Here is an 18,045-nt window from a genome sequence, read left to right as displayed (position 1 = left end):
CCAAATATCACTGCAGGATAGTTGGCCAGATAGTAAAAAGTACACCTTATAACTATTTAATATGTATAAAGTGGACCTCGTTCTATTAATATCTGTCAAAGAATGTATTAACATTTATATTTAAAACATAATAATTTGCTTAAAAATAGGGCCTATATGAATATGCACCTAACATCTTTTATTATAAAGACAAGGTGTTAATATAAATAGAAATGAAACTTAACATTATAAATGCGCTTTACATACAGAGCAGCAATAGCTGGCACATTTTTTCCCTTTGTTTGTCTTGACCTATGAGTAGGTTAGTTAACATGTTAAGATGTTAAATTCCTTGACTATGTCACACTAACCAGACGTCTATCTCCAGAGGTAGAGATGAACAATTGCTAACCCCTTTTTATTTGTTAATTCCATCATATTGAGTTGATAGGTGACCACACATTAGTTAGGATGGACGTAGGCTTGATGTCAGCATATTAACTCTCTAGAGGTCACATCACACCTTATGAGGGAACTGAGTCTGTTTACTTGGAAGTAAATCTTTATTAGGGGACTGGACTTCAAACCACACCTCTGGGGTAACCAGGTTTATCCAGAGGCTAAGATAAACAACTCACATCCCCTCTTATTTGTTTAGTCCATCACATTGATTTCTTTGATAGACAGGTGACCACAAGTCAAATACGATGGACGTAGGTTTAACGTCAACATATTGACACTCTCCAGAGGTCACACCTTATGAGGGAACTAAATTTGTTTATTTGGTAGTAAATCTTAATTAGGGGGCTGGACTTCAAGCCACACCTCTACATGGATATCCAGACAATGAGTTTGCTTATTTGGAGGAAAATCTCAATAACATGGCTGGACTACAGTCCACAACTCTACACGAGTGCCAAATTTACTTACTTGGATGTAAATCTCAATTAGGAAGCTGAACTAAAGAAGACACACCTAAACAAGTGACCTTTTGCTACACAGAGCACAAACTGCAAGATTTCATAGCCCAGTAAGCCAGTAACTAATTATTTTGTAGACAAAAGTAAAAGGCTCAGATTTGGGTATAGGCCTAAAAGACACGACCAGGGCTATCTTTAAAGGGAGAGCTAAACACCCCCTACTCCTTGTTTTATTTATTTACTCCTTGAAACTCAGTATATTGACATTGACCATTTTTAAGCCAGAATGGATAATCGCAATATGTTAAGACAGCATACTGACACTGTAACTGTAAATAAATATTACGGTTGAATTACTTTTAGTAACATGTTAACTTGTATGTAGCTCCTGCGTTAAGTGTTCTGATTTGATAATGATATTCTTAATAATTTGGGAGTGTCAAGTGACTCCTTGTTATTACTATTTTTCAGCGGCCCCCCGAAAAGGGAAAAGACGCTGTTAGTTTTGTGTGGCCTGTCTCTCTGTCCATCCGTCTGTCTGTCCATCCCATTTAGATCTCAGAAACTAGAAGAGAAAATGAAAATCAGACATCATGATATTTTAGATCATTCAAAGTTCTGATGCAACGGCTACTTTTTTCTTTTCCTAAAGTGAACCAACTAATTTTTTAGATTATCTATGCAAGCAGATTAAAAAAAAAAATACACAACTTTTCAATGAAAAACTTCAGGGGAGGTAAGTTTTTTTAAAAAGGTCACAGACTTCTTCTTCATTAATAAATCAAGCTTCATTAATAGATTTGCACATTTGCAAAAAAAATTTGCATCTAAGTTCACAATGGAAAAAGTATCAATAGATCATTATAAAATATATTTTCCATTTATTAACTAACTCATGGAATAGAATACTGATTCAAATGTTGTTTTTTAAAAAATAATTTTAATACAAACTTCGTTTTAGTTGAAAATTGTAAAAAAATGAACTACTTTTATAGCACATAGTTTTGACATATCCTCATTATAGGCCTACACTTGACAACAATCTAAATTAGACTCAATAGAAGCCAGATGTAGATCTAGATTTAAATTTAAACGTATTTAACAATTTGAACAAAATTTACATCTATAAATTATAAATCAAATAAGAACATAAAACTAAAATGTTATTTAACCTTGGTTAGGCCAATAATAGTATACGCATTCTCTGTTTGGGACCCCTCAACTCAAGAAAACATTATGAGACTGGAACAGACACAAAATAGAGTAGTGAGATTCATAACAAATGAATATTCACATTTAACTAGAGTAACACCTTTAGTAAAATCACTAAATTTAGAAAGCCTTCAGGACAGAAGACTAAAAAGTAAAGTAGCAATTATACATAAAACACTGAACCATAATCTTCAAATACAAAAACAAAATTTAATAAAATACTCAGAAAGACAAAGATAAATCACATTCCTTGTTCCATATGCTAGGACAAATTTGTACAAATGCTTCTTCTTCCCTACAGCTATTAAATCATGGAAAGGGTTGCCTGAGCCAGCCAGGAAAACCAGTGACTTGGCAGAATTTAAGTCATTGGTTAACATGCATGACTAGATGCATGACTGTAGGACATAATCATCTTCTTTTTTTGAAGTAACGTCTGTATTATATAAGATAAGATATACACTAGGACTACATGTGTATACCCACTACATCTACAACCAGGTTGTTAAAATCCGTCGGACACACAGTCTATTTATTTTTGTGGGTGAGGAGGGTGTGGATGAAATTTTTTCTTGGTTGGTTTTGGAATGCTCTTAGATTTATATAACTTTAGACATAGACCTAGATCTCAATAATAGGCCTACGGACTTAAATTAAATCTATGCTTCGGCACCATCTTAAGTTGAAGCTATAACTGGCAACTACTATCAGCATTAAGCCCTTGATGCCAGAAACAGAAGTGGTCTAAATTACAAGCCTGATGACCATAATTGTTGGTCTGAACTTCATGAAGACATACATCCACCAACTAACACAACCCAGATTGCACTTTTTTAACTAGTTCAATGTAAATTTACATAGACCATCCCACAACCCCTCTTTACAGTTGGTGGCCATATACAGTGACTCATGATACACAGGTTAGATTGTTAATAAATACTGTTAAACTTTAATCAATCAATCAGCAACATAGTTTAAAACAATGAGGTAAATAAAAGGAAAGCAAATTAATACGAATATAGGTGTGTTAAGTTTTTCAAAATGTTCAGCAACACAAGCCATTTACAAGACATATAGGTATCTGACTCCGGCCGAATATCATATTTTACTATCCGGCTCAAGCCGAATATCAAATAGTGCAAACCGGTGCACCTGTTATCTAGATGTTATCTATACAAGATTTAAAATATTGAATAATTCCAATTATAAGCCTTTAAATCAAGACTTTGAATATAATGTCCAAAATTTTCCTGAACATTAATTTATAATACTCTTGAATCAATAGTGCCTTACATTCAGACACTCCTAAACACAATGGTCATTTCAAGAACTTCAGTCAAGTGCAATATCTTTCCCTTGTTCAAGATACCAAACGAAATAATTAATTACCAATAGTCAGTTAACTAATTGATTAATTTTTTTAATTGATTCTTGTATTGTTATGTAAAAGAAATAAGTGCAAAATTTCAGCTTGATCTCAGATTGGGTGTGTTACAAACAATGTTTACTAGCTTTTTACCAGAGTGAGTTAATAAAATCTTTGTAAAAATATTTCTAATTGCACAGATTTGTTATTGTTAGTCTAGATCTATTACAAATTTAATTACATGACTGCCCCAAACTAATTGATACAGCTACACTAAATATAAGCTTTGTTGTTTTTTTTTTTTTTTTTAATTTTGCTTGTTTGTTTTTTTTTTAGAATGAGGTTATTTTCATTTATTTTATTTAGAAAATAGATAGTGTGAAGGAAAAGAGACCTTAGATATTTGACCAATCAAAGCAACTGAGACTTTCTGTATAATTTGGCTATTATTAACTGTTTTATTGATGTATCAATGCAGACTTTATCATAATCTTCAAACATTTTTTAATAAAGATGTTTTTCCTAAGTTGTAAATAAATCAAATTTCATTTTCTAGGACCTGTTGATTTTTTACTGTGGTTGCAAAACAATAGCCATTGTAGGTATGAATTGTAGGTCTCAATTATAGGTATGAATTGTAGGTCTCAATTGTAGGTCTCTATTGTAGGTCTCAATAGTAGGTCTCAATTATAGGTCTCAATTGTAGCTCTCATTTTTGTTTCTGTTATTGAATTATTGGAAGTGAACATTTTCAGTTTATATGTCAACAATAGAGACATTTAGCCATTCACAAACATTTGTATTCCAAGTGTCTCATCAATAGTAAGTCTGCCTCATCAAGATTAAATAGGTTTGAATTGACATCTTGAAATACAAGTTTGAGAACAAAATATTGATTACACAAAAAAAAAGTATTCTAATCAAATAATGATAATAAACTTGGGCCATTACCATAGCTTACAAAAATGGTTCAACTAAATAGTGTAGAACTGATTTCTGAAACTTTTATTCTATGCATTGTTTAGGGATTCTCAAAAAAATTTGAGTGTTAGGATAGAAACATAAACGAATTTGGTTTTCTTATGTAGTTTGGAGATGAGGTGGCTGAGTGGTAAAGTGCTTGGCTTTTGAACTGAGGATTCCGGGTTTGAATCCTGATGAAGACTGGGATTTTTTTTATTTTGGGATCTTTTGATGCCTCTGAGTCCACCCAGCTCTTATGGGTACCTGACTTTAGTTGGGGAAAAAGTAAAGGCTGTTGGTCGTTGTGCTGGCCATATGACACCTTAGTTAACTTGCGCCAAAGAAATAGAGGACTTTTACATCATCTGCCCTATAGATTGCAAGGTCTGAAAGGGGAACTTTACTTACTTTGTAGGTGGGAATACTTATAAAAATACTTGTTGCATAAAAATGTGTCAAAAAATGTTGTTAAAGGGCTTGAAAAAAAAAAGATTTTAAAGATAAAAAGGCATAGAGGATTTGTGTAAAGCAGTGATACCAAAACTTTTGTTGACATGCCAGGGCTCAATTAAATGCTTTTTAAAAAATATTTCCCACACTGTTGGATGTTTTTTAAGGGCCTTAAAAGAATATGCCACAGACCATATATTCCTGCAGGTCATATGTTGTTCATCACTCGTGTCAAGCTAAGCTTAGAAATGTATAGAACATTTTTAGTAATGTATAGAACATTTTTAGTAGTTAACTGTTAGTAATATTACATTTTCTATTTTGTACATGTCAATCATACCTTAAGCTACCCACTGAAACTATTATAAAATAATACACATAAAAAAACTGAATATTTGGACTTACTTAGACTTATATTTTCCATCACCGGTTGGTAAATATGGCAGCAAGCTCTCTTCACAGAAATTGTTCACAAGTGACATCAAACTGGGTTAATGCCTATGGATTTAAGTTCTAGGAAAGTGTCACATCATGGTGACGGCCTTGTTTTTATTCTCCTGCCTCCGTGTTTCCTCTTGTCTAAGGATTTGTCCAGCTAATATCATAAAATGTTTGGTCACCACTTCACTTAGATTATTTCTTTGTTGGTGACATGATCCTGGTATGCTGTTCCTAGGATCTTTCTCAGCCATCACTGCTAAGCAATGTTAAGCATTTTTTTTTCTACCTTTATGAATATCTTCCATATCTCTCAAGCATTGATTGTGTTGAGACTAAGATTGTGTTGAAGAGATGGAGCTTGGTTCCCAAGCAAATTGATTTGTTGCAATATGGCTCTTGTTTTCCCTATCCCACATGCTTGTGTTGAATATTTACTACTTTCTAAAGATTACAATTGATTATCTCTTCAAGCCAAACTTAGCTTTTAAAACAACAAACAAAAGGGTTGTCAAAATAAGACATGTACTATTATTTGTTGACATACAGTTGAATGTTGAAGTTTGTTTCAGATTTGACCTGGTTGACACAGAAGGTATGACAGAGGATCAACTCAGAGACATTCCTTACACTAAAGTAGAGTAAGTAGGAAACATCATCATTGGGAGAGCTCTCCTTTAAGGGGCTCAACTACCTAGGAACCTTTTTTTTTAAGTTTATATATTCAAATGATGTATTTGATCATAAGAACACTTACTATGCCTTAAAAGAATATTTACAAAAAATGATAGGCACTATATTTTGCTAATGTCATCCTGTGCTAAGACCATATTTAAACATGTACACCAAATATTATGATACTTGAATAGATATTTTTTGAGAAAATGATTCTTAAAAACACATACCAATGTAAAATGGACATTTGGAGACAAATCCAAATTAAACAATGAGTAAGAAAAACAAGATATGTATGTATATTGCTTAAAAAGATTTTTTTTTTTAGCTCATGTGACATTTAGGAAAAGAAGCAAACACAAAATTCATTAAAATATTCTCAATATTTCAACCTCTAGTAGGAAAGTATCATTCATGAGGACTATCTAATGAAAAAAACCTCTAAGTTTATTAAAGAAAACTAGGTAGGTAATAAAAATTGAGGACAGAATATCATGAGCAGTGAGTCTTAAGAAGATATTATTAGCCTAAATGTCAAGCATACAGATAAAAATATAAAAACTGAAGAAGACTAAATATCTGAGAAACTTGTGATGTATTGCTCAAACAACTAGATAAGCTCAAGCGCAGATCATGGTTGAAATGATTCTTTGGAAACTATTATTCAACTTAGTCAAGTCTATAATCGAAAGTTTGGACACCATAGATATACATTTTTAAAACATTTTGTATTTCTAATAGGAAAGAATGTTTTTAGCCATAGTCTAACTTGATCAGTTCTTACAATAAGGTAGAATAAGCAGCCAAATTACCATTACTACCATGTTTTATTGAGCTAAGTATGAAATCATAATATTTATCCATTTTGTATCTAGCTTTAATCTATATAATATCAAAACACAATGCAAATAATTAACATACACTATTTTTTGTTTTCCCTTAGAACAAAATCAAACTTATTCAGAGTAAAGTATTCTCCTAAAATCAGACATAAAATCTGGGCATCAAGAAGAAAAAGTTTTGGGTAAATATTTCATATATTAATTAATTGTTTGTTTACTGGTATAATAGCTACCAAAAATTAACAGAAAATGTTTTGTTTATAAAGGTTAAGAATGTATATTGTATGTAAATACTACACCCATTTTTTTAGTGTTCAGTTTTTATATACAGTGATGTCTGCAATGGCTGGCAGAAGGTGGACTATTTTAGTCCCCAAAGAATCTCACATTTTTTTGTTTCTGTTTGCTTTTTGAGTTGGTTTTGCAGCGCCTTACATGGAGAAACCACTTATTTTTTTGTGGTCTTACTAAATAGGTTGTTCCAGATTTTAAAAAAAATTAAAAACAAATTAATGCCAAATAATTGCTCTTCAAAGTTATATTACATTTAATTTTCCTGCTAAAATGTTGCAAAAATCTCAATATGAATAATAGGCTGTTCCTGAGTTTTTATGGGGAAACAAAATAACTTGAAATAATTGCTTGAAATTGCTCTTTCATTTTTTTACATTTAATTTTCTTGCTAAGTGTCCAGAAATCTCGCTTTTGTTTTTTTCCAGATTTTTAATGAAAAACATATTAATGCTTAATGATTGTTTGTCTGATTTATATTGCATTTAATTTCTTGTTCGAAGGTAAAAAAAATATCATTTTTGATAATAGGGTGTTTTTTTTTCAAGTTAAAACAAATTACTGAAAAATGTTTCTTTAACCCTCTTAAGACAGAGACTTTGGCATATCTTATGCCAAAAAGACGGAGCCCTATTTCCAAACTAAGCACTTCTCTTACAAAACAATTCCTAACAAATAAACTAATTACTTAACATACACAAACTATATATATTATATAAAAGAAATAAATGAACTAATACAATCTTATAGAATCCAACTGAAATATTAACATTTATTAAAAATAAGCCATGCTAATTTGCATAATTTATGCGCAAAATTTCAAACAAAATTTTTAAAAAGGAGTTTTTTTTAATAAGTTTTAGTCCTGAATAAGTCCTAATACTTGTGTTTGTGGAAACAAAGCCTACGGAGACACTTCTGTCACATTAAAAAAAGCGTAAAACAGTGGGGTTTTAATCTCTTGGGGCTCAAATGATTCTCCTCACTTTTAACTCTAAACCATGGAACCATAAATGAGCATCATGTTATCATTTATGAGCATTGTCAACACTATACTAGATGTACTACATTGTAAACCTAGATCCAAAGCTTTCCTCAATACTACCCTGATTTTTATTAGGGCTATCGGAGAAAATAAAATGTTATTACAAATGGTTTGCACAGTTTTTTTAGGCTTAGTGATTCATTAAAACTGCTTCATGTTTGCAAAGAAAGGTTTAAATCAAGCACAATAGCCATTGACATCACATATAAGCAGAAAGATTTTATTCCCATTCAAGTCATTCAAAACAACTTAATTCATAAAAGACGCATTGTGATTATGACCTGTCAGAAATTTTAAGTCAAAATTAATTTTACAATAATGAAACATTTTAAAACAAAGTAACAATTGACCTTGATTAGTCCTGGTGTGGTCAGTAAGATTTTTTTTTTCTCATTGTAATACATAGACCTTGAAATGTCCAATTTGTATGATAACCACTCTCTTTGTAATCTTGTTTTTTTCTGTAACTTGACATTTTCATTTTCTGTAACTTTTTGTGTTTTACTTTTTGTAGTCTTTTGAAATGTGTGTTTTGTATAACATTAGCCATCTCAGTTTGACCTCTGAAATAATAGAAACATTAAATCTAATTAGTATTGTGTTCATTTAGCTTCAATTGACTTTTGTCAAATGGTATTCATTTTCTTTTCATTTTCTACAAAGTGATGTAGACAGAAACAGTCCCAGTAAATCTGGTAGTAATTCAACAGTGTCACGACAAGATAGCTACTATACTGACCCCTCAGGAAAATATATTTAGTAAGTTGTCTTATGAACATAATAGTGTTATAAATTAGGTTTTATCCAGAAACTAATATCAAATTGTATTCATAAAATGAGTTGTTCTAAATTTGTTGGAATTATTTGAAGTTTAAGAAATGCAGTGTAGGTTATCTCTTATGTGTGGCTAAGTTTAAACCCAACTTGAGTTGTGTTGCTAAGTAGCACTGTATCAAGGGGGCTCTAGTTTTAAACCCAACTCGAGTTGTGTTGCTGAGCACACTATAGTATGAAAACTATGCCCTACAACAGTAATTCTAAGGACAAACTTCAAAATGACTTATGTCTAGTCTAACTTTACCTTGAATAACATACAAAAATAACACTTATGGACAAGAAACTTTATAGAGTAGATAAACTTTAAAAAGCAAGACAAGAGGTGGGTGGAAGGCAAAGAAAGTTTACAAAGTAGACAGAAATAAAGAGACAGGTGGGTGGAAGGCAGAGAAAGTTTACAAAGTAGACAGAAGTAAAGAGACAGGGGGGTGGAAGGCAGAGAACGTTTACAAAGTAGACAGAAGTAAAGAGACAGGTGGGTGGAAGGCAGAGAAAGTTTACAAAGTAGACAGAAGTAAAGAGACAGGTGGGTGGAAGGCAGAGAATGTTTACAAAGTAGACAGATGTAAAGAGACAGGTGGGTGGAAGGCAGAGAAAGTTTACAAAGTAGACAGAAGTAAAGAGACAGGTGGGTGGATGGCAGAGAAAGTTACAAAGTAGACAGAAGTAAAGAGACAGGTGGGTGGAAGGCAAAGAAAGTTTACAAAGTAGACAGAAGTAAAGAGACAGGTGGGTGGAAGGCAGAGAAAGTTTACAAAGTAGACAGAAGTAAAGAGACAGGTGGGTGGAAGGCAAAGAAACTTTACAAAATAGACAGAAGGATGGAAAACAAAGAAAAAAAAGACACTTTACTAGCTATCACACATCAAGGACAAAGTAAATGCTAAAATGATAGAAAATGTATGTTACAAATGAAGAGAAACTTGACTTGTCTACTTTTTAAAATGTCAGGCTATCAACAGCTCATTCTATTGAGACTTTTCTTCTTTTGAAATTAACAATTTAAATAATTCTTTTTTCTAGTGGCAGCAGAGTTTCTGGCAGTCTAAGTCAAGGTAACTTACCCAGATTTCAAAATCCAGAAAGCCACCAATCCAATTCATTTGATCAATCTCTAGCCACTAATCTATTAAGTGAATTGAATTCATCACATCCTAAGAATTCTCTTTATAATGAAAACATAAGGTACAATGAAAAGCAACACAATTCTTCACAATCTCAAACAAATTGGAATGGAGTTAACAATGTGAGTGAATCAGATGGATACAGGAACTATTCACTTAATACAAATCCTAAATATTCTCATTCTAAACATTATAGCACATACCAGCAACTCAGAGAAACCCCAAAAGTAAATACAAGTGACTCTAATAGACTATCTTATAGAGAAGAATTGAACTACACTGCACATAATATGCAAAATTCTAAGTCTAACACAGGATCTGATTTCAGCAACAAAAATAATTATGTGGGCAGCAATTATAAGCCCTCCACATCTACAGAATTCCATCATCAACCAGTTCAGTCCCATTCAAAAAAAGACTTGATTGGAAGCATAAGAGATTCCAGAAATCATTCACCTTATTATCGAGAAACTTTGCCAGATGATGCTTCTACTCTGACTAAAGGCTCTTCTAGGTACGTTTGTCTGACTTAATGTTTCCTGACATGTTTTAAACAGCTACTTAAACTCTGTATGTGTTCTTTGGTATGTGGTCATTTTGTTACATCTTTGAGAGACTTAGATTTAAATTCCTCCTACACCATTGGCATTCTTCTTCTTCTTCTTCTTCTAGCCAGCTTTATTTCTGCTGAGCTTTGAACTCTTTTGCAGACTGTGTCAAGGAAAAAAGTGTGATGTTTTCTTCAGTTGTTCAGCACTGCCGTACAGGGTCTTGGTTATGTTGGGCTGTAGTGGAAGTAGGGTCTGTCTAAGGTGGATTAGGGAGGGGCATTCAAAGAGGATATGGTTTACAGTTTCAAAGGGGTGGGCACAGTGTCTGCAAAGGGGGAGTTGTGTGGAGTTTATTTTGTTCAGGTGGTAATTTAATAGTGGTGTGTGTCCTGTTCTTAGTTGGAAAATTGTAGATTGTTCTTTGTGGGGGAGGAAGTTAATACTGTCCTGTTTGTTAGGCGTAGTCATTTCTTTGTACATGGCTCTGCCTTTGTTTCCTGATGCCCATTGGTTGAGCCACTCCTCTTTGTGATTGTTGACTAACATAGACCTTAGGGTGAGGTAGTTAACAGGTCTATCTGGTTGTTCCATATGAACCTGCCTTCGATAGCTTATCTGCCTTTTCATTTCCCATGATGCCAATGTGTCCAGGGATCCACTGTAGTGTGATATTGATATTTAATTTTGATATCATCTGATGGATTATCACAATTAGTGTTGTCAACTCTCTTGGCTGTTTGAGATGCTGCTGTTAAGTGCTTGCAGAGTAGATTGGGAGTCTGTAAAGATAACAATATCTGATGGTGGTTGCACTCCTTCATATAATTTGTTTTCCACTGTCGGTAGTGCTATGGTAATTGCCTCAATTTCGGCTTGGAAGTTTGAGCAGTAATCGCCACAGGGTGCGCATATCTCAAAATATTAATTTTTAGGGAAGACCAGGAAGGCACCAAGACCAGCATTGATGGTGGCTTTGAAAGCCGATCCGTCTGTATATATATAGATAGCTGTTTTTTTATAGCTTTCAATTGTTTCAAGTGTGCCTACTTTGAGCTCCAGTGAATTTGATTCTTTTGTTAAGGTGTTATTTAGTAAATGTGTTTTGATGGTTGGTTGTTTGTAGTTTAGTCTGGGTGTAATGTTTGAAAATCTGGTAATTTTTTCTCTGTTATTGGGTAGGTGGTGTTTTAGGTCTAAGTTCACCAGTAAGTTGGATCAGAGTCCTTTGCTTTTTTTGGTTGTTTTTCCTATTTCTTTGTGTTAATAGTTTAATAGGATGATCATCCTCCAACCTTCTGTATCTCTCAATAGCTTCTAGTTCTGCTCTGTTGCGCCTTAACTTAAGAGGTTCAATATTGGAGTCTATTTCACAGGCTGCTGTGGGAATAGTTCTCATACCTCCTCTAATTAGCTGCAAGGTTTGGTTTTGTATTGTGTCTAATGATGATTGATAGGTTTTGTTGGCAGCTACTTGTATGGAGCAACAGTTATCCATTACAGATCTGACGTATCCAGTGTATAATTGTCTTAAGGTTTTATTTTCAGCTCCCCAGGATGTTCCTGCTAGGTGTTTTATAATGCTTAATCTTTGTGATGCCTTTTCTTTTAAATCTGCCATAAAGTGTTTTAGAGACAGTCTTTGGTCTAATTTTACACCAAGATATGTTGGATTTTCTTCTTCCATTTATTGGCTGTGAGTCTATTTTTAGGATGTAGTTTCTTTTTGCTGTTTTGTTGCTGTGGCTAAAGATTGAATAAACTGACTTTTCTTTGTTTATTTCCATTTTCCATAATTTTGAATACGTGGAGATAATTGTGAGGGCTCTATTTAGTTTGGATCTAGTCAGCACTGGATATTTCTCTGTAGTCCAAATTAAAAGGTCGTCTGCATAAAGTGCCTTATTGACCGAAATGAGGTCCAGGAGGCATATAAAGCAGAAAGCTTTCTCCAGAAAGATTGGTTACAAGTGACATCCACAGTTTCTTCCCAGCTAGTGCTTAAGGATTTTTAGTCTTCTAGGAATTTGTGGCTCCGTGTCAGATAGGGACCTTTTGTATTCCTTGTTTCAGCCTCCATGTTTAGGCTCTTTTTAGTGAACTTGTTTCATCATGTCTTGATAATTGCATGATCTTCAGTTACCACTTAGTTGGCAAGATTTGAGAAATTTGTTTACTACAAACATGCAATGACAGGGTAATGACAGTCTAAACAGCATCATCTTTTTGCTCTTGTTTACACTTTCAATCCATGTTTGTCTACACTCTCATAGCATGTTTGTCTACATTCTCATTGCATGTTTGTCTACACTCTCATAGCATGTTTGTCTACACTCTCATAGCATGTTTGTCTACACTCTCATAGCATGTTTGACTACACTCTCATAGCATGTTTGTCTACATTCTCATTGCATGTTTGTCTACATTCTCATAGCATGTTTGTCTACATTCTCTTTACATGTTTGTCTACACTCTCATAGCATGTTTGTCTACATTCTCATTGCATGTTTGTCTACACTCTCATTGCATGTTTGTCTACACTCTCATAACATGTTTGTCTACATTCTCATAACATGTTTGTCTACATTCTCATTGCATGTTTGACTACACTCTCATTACATGTTTGTCTACACTCTCATAACATGTTTGTCTACACTCTCATTGCATGTTTGTCTACACTCTCATTACATGTTTGTCTACACTCTCATTGCATGTTTGTCTACACTCTCATTACATGTTTGTCTACACTCTCATAACATGTTTGTCTACACTCTCATAACATGTTTGTCTACACTCTCATTGCATGTTTGTATACACTCTCATTACATGTTTGTCTACATTCTCATTGCATGTTTGTCTACACTCTCATTACATGTTTGTCTACACTCTCATAACATGTTTGTCTACACTCTCATTGCATGTTTGTCTACACTCTCATAGCATGTTTGTCTACATTCTCATTGCATGTTTGTCTACACTCTCATTACATGTTTGTCTACACTCTCATAGCATGTTTTTCTACACTCTCATAACATGTTTGTCTACACTCTCATTGCATGTTTGTCTACACTCTCATAGCATGTTTGTCTACATTCTCATTGCATGTTTGTATACACTCTCATTACATGTTTGTCTACATTCTCATTACATGTTTGTCTACATTCTCATTGCATGTTTGTATACACTCTCATTACATGTTTGTATACACTCTCATAGCATGTTTGTCTACACTCTCATTACATGTTTGTCTACACTCTCATAGCATGTTTTTCTACACTCTCATAACATGTTTGTCTACACTCTTATAACATGTTTGTTTACACTCTCATTGCATGTTTGTCTACACTCTCATAACATGTTTGTATACACTCTCATAGCATGTTTGTCTACACTCTCATTGCATGTTTGTCTACACTCTCATAGCATGTTTGTCTACACTCTCATAACATGTTTGTCTACACTCTTATAACATGTTTGTCTACACTCTCATAACATGTTTGTCTACACTCTCATAACATGTTTGTATACATTCTCATAACATGTTTTTTTACCCTGTCATTACATGTTTGTCTACACTCTCATAGCATGTTTTTTTACCCTGTCATTACATGTTTGTCTACATTCTCATAACATGTTTGTCTACACTCTCATTACATGTTTGTATACACTCTCATTACATGTTTGTATACATTCTCATAACATGTTTTTTTACCCTGTCATTACATGTTTGTTTACCATGTCATTGCATGTTTGTTTACATGTCATTACAAGTTTGTTTACCCTGTCATTACATGTTTGTTTACCATGTCATTACATGTTTGTTTACCATGTCATTACATGTTTGTTTACCCTGTCATTACATGTTTGTTTACCATGTCATTGCATGTTTGTTACCCTGTCATTACATGTTTGTTTACCATGTCATTACATGTTTGTTTACCATGTCATTACAAGTTTGTTTACCCTATCATTGTATGTTTGTTTACCATGTCATTGCATGTTTGTTTACTCTCTCCTTGAATGTTTGTTTACAATATTCGTACATATTTGCTTATACTCTCATGGCATGTTCATTTACTCTCAATACATGTTTGTTTACATTCTTGTTAATTGTTTGTTTCAATTTTTGCCATCAAATTTTTTTTATTTGAATTTATTAGTTTTTGAATCTACAAAAGCAGTAGACCGAAATTTGAAATTAAATAAAAACCTGTTGCATAAACCAAAGTACGTTTTGGATTTAACTAAAAAATTTCAATCTAGTTTTAGTAAATTTAGTAAACCATTTAGTTAGTTTATTTGTTAAATTTCACCAATTAACTAGTTTTGATGTTCTCCAAGCAGGCCTAATAACAATCAGAGACATTCTTCAGCATACCATCAGTTTACTGATGAAAGAAATAGCAAAGATAGTCTTCAGCTCAAATACAACAGTCCTAGTTCCCAAAGAATGCAGAATACATACAATAATTTCTATAATGTTCAGGTAAACAAAAGTCACTAGACAAAAAAAAAAGTCTAATAATGGATTATTTTTTAAAACTCTAAAAGCATTTTTTTCTTTATAATTGTTCTTCTTGGGTTTTCGACAGTGCTTCACTGAAAATGACTGACTAAGACATGACAAAAATTATACATTGATTTATAAAAGTGTCTTTTTTTTTTCCTTATTTGAATGAAATGTGGCTCCAAGACTTTGGCTATTTTTACATTTTCCTGTAAATAGCAAAATTTATTTCTGTTTTAAAACTTAGCAACTTCTTTAGGGTATTTAAAAACAAACAATTGTTCTTGACACTTTTCTATGCTCGTGTTGCTAAATTTCAGTCATATAGATGCTCCCATTGTAAATGCTAAAAACAATATGCCATTGATGCTACACCATTAGCATTATTGAGGTATATTGAGGATTTTTCCAATTGGACATCGGAGTTAGTGGGTTAAAAAGTGGGTTAAAACTCATTTGTTTCATTTTCTTTCTTCCTCTTTTCTAGTGTGTTAATTTTTTTTGAGTGTCATTTAGTCGTCCCGAGACATGACGTTAAACTGCGCTCCTCTTTCCTTAGCACTTTTGGAGCTCAAAAGTGCCCTACTTCTTTTCTATCATTGTGTCTGCCTCCTCTTTTCCTAAGTCTGCCTTCATTGATCATCACACTGTCTCCTTAACTTTAAATTCTCACTACGTCCTAGACCAGTCCGTTTGCCGTGGACTGCGACAGGTAAGGGGGGATAAAGAGATCCTGGTGTTTGAGTGGTGGCTATCTAAGGATAAACCACAACAACACAATACTTTGGCTCCAAGTTCCCCTAGACCTGAGACCCAGATGGCCCGCTCTGGGTCAACCGGCTGGTCATGCCGAGCTACCAGCATAGGTCGTCGACCTATGCTGGAGGGCGGTGGCTGGAGGGTCAATCAGGGAGCTGCTGTATCGGACACATGTCCGATGTAGCAGCTGACTGAGTATAGCACCTGTGTAGCCCTGGCGGGCTCATTCTGGACATCCGAATGGCCCGTCCCCTTGTTGGACTCGATGGCGGGTGGGGAGCACAGGTGCCGAATTAACCAAAATATATATGGACAAAAAAACACACACAAAACTACTTGCCCCAGACCTATGTCTGGGCAAGAAACGACGAATTGACGATAAAAAAGAGGAGGTCCCAAAAAGCTGTGCCACCTGGCCATCATTTCTGGTGGTTAGATGCACAGAGGAGGGAAAAAGCCTGACCAAGTTGAGCCCTTTTATTATCTATAAGGGACTCAAGTCAGTAGTGGGAGAGCCCAAGAGTGTGTCTAAGCTACACAAATCAATGGAACTCTATGTAGAAGTAGACAGCAAGACACACTCTGATGGGCTTTTAAGATGCAGAAGACTCTGTGATCTCCAAGTGGAAGTCATGCCACACAAGAGTCTGAACACCAGCAGAGGTGTAATCAGCTCTAGGGACCTACTGGAATGTTCCGAGAAGGAAATAGTGGAGGGCATTGAAGGAGTCACCCATGCCCGGCGCATTACCAGGCGCAGGGAGGGTGAGGAGGTCAAAACCGCCACTATTATCCTCACATTCGGAACTAGGACACCGCCAGAGTATGTGAAGGCAGGATACCTACGAGTTCCAGTGAGGCCCTACATACCTAACCCCATGAGGTGCTTCAAGTGCCAGGGTTATGGACACGGCGCGGCAGTCTGCAAGAGGAACACTGTGTGTGCCAGATGTGCTGGAGAGGGTCATGAGGACAAGGGCTGCACAGCCCAGTTCAAATGCCCAAACTGTCAAGCTGGCCACTCAGCCTACTCCAAGGACTGCCCTGTGTGGAAACAGGAGGTTGCCGTGCAGGAGTACAAGGCAAGAAACGGATGTACCTTTAGCCAGGCGAAATCGGCTGTACTGGCCCTACCCAAGGGCCAATTCGGCTTGACAAAGACCTACGCCCAGGCTGTTGCTAAGATAGGAAGATCCATAGCCACACAGACGGACACATTGACCCCACCACCCCCTCCTCCTCCTCCAACTCAGAAGAAAACACCGCCAAAGAACACACCTCTGAAGAAACAAGAAAGCCCTGTTGTCATGCTAAAGAACAGGTTCTCTGTGCTCACTGATGAGAGCATGGAGACTGAGGAGCATGTCAAAACCAATACTCCGGGAGAACCCTGAGACATCATGTCTGACACAGGTTCTCCTCAGAGAACCCAGCCAGACACCCCAACCTCTACCGAGTTAGAGGTTGACCAACTCCCTAAGGGGAGAAATCAAAGTGGAGTGGATGCCCGAGGTGAGAGAGGAGGAAATAACCTCCGCTCTAACCAGAGGGATCTCCCCTCTCCAGAGAGAAAGACTTCCCCCAAAAGGGGGTTGTCCTCCTCTCCATCCAAACCCAAGAATAAAAATACCAAGGTCACTGGAATAAAGGGAAACCCCTCCGGGGGCCTCCCAAGGCCAAATAGCTCCAAGTAGGTCATCTAGAATAAGCCATGGATTCCAGAATTGTACAGTGGAATTGTAGAGGCCTCAAGGCCAATTACGAGGAAATGCAGCTACTGATGGACTCTGAGACTCCTGTAGCTGTCTGCTTACAGGAAACATTTCTGAAAGATTGCATCAGCTTCCGAAGCTACCGTGCTTACAGCAAGAATGTCGAGGATGCAGAGAGAGCATCAGGTGGAGTCTGTATCCTTGTGAAGGATAGCATCCCCCATGAGAGGGTAGAACTACAGACCACACTACAGGCCGTAGCAGCTAGGATAACCCTTCACAAGGTTATCACTTGCTGCAGCCTGTATCTACCACCAGGCGCTCCATTAAACCGAACAGACATGGAGGACCTATTGAAACAACTCCCCCGACCTTAT

The 18,045-nt window shown here is 35.4% G+C and overlaps 1 protein-coding gene across 6 annotated transcripts in view; it reads left to right on the top strand.

Moving 5' to 3' along the window:
- LOC106052684 (band 4.1-like protein 4) overlaps positions 1–18,045 on the top strand; it is a 61,057-nt gene that overhangs the window by 37,407 nt on the left and 5,605 nt on the right. For 5 of the 6 annotated variants that reach the window (XM_056041001.1, XM_056041011.1, XM_056041020.1 and 2 more), the window contains 5 exons: positions 5,901–5,969; positions 6,947–7,027; positions 8,845–8,940; positions 10,042–10,656; positions 15,035–15,176. In XM_056041001.1, the coding sequence (XP_055896976.1) occupies positions 5,901–5,969; positions 6,947–7,027; positions 8,845–8,940; positions 10,042–10,656; positions 15,035–15,176 (1,003 nt within the window). Of the gene's footprint in view, positions 1–5,900; positions 5,970–6,946; positions 7,028–8,844; positions 8,941–10,041; positions 10,657–14,850; positions 15,002–15,034; positions 15,177–18,045 lie in introns of those variants that run through there. The other variant, XM_056041037.1, reaches the window with a different exon arrangement.

Source organism: Biomphalaria glabrata, chromosome 1 (genome assembly GCF_947242115.1).
Source record: "Biomphalaria glabrata chromosome 1, xgBioGlab47.1, whole genome shotgun sequence".
Taxonomy (NCBI): domain Eukaryota; kingdom Metazoa; phylum Mollusca; class Gastropoda; family Planorbidae; genus Biomphalaria; species Biomphalaria glabrata.
Note: the sequence above shows the minus strand (reverse complement) of the source record. Positions and strands in the feature narration are given on the sequence as shown.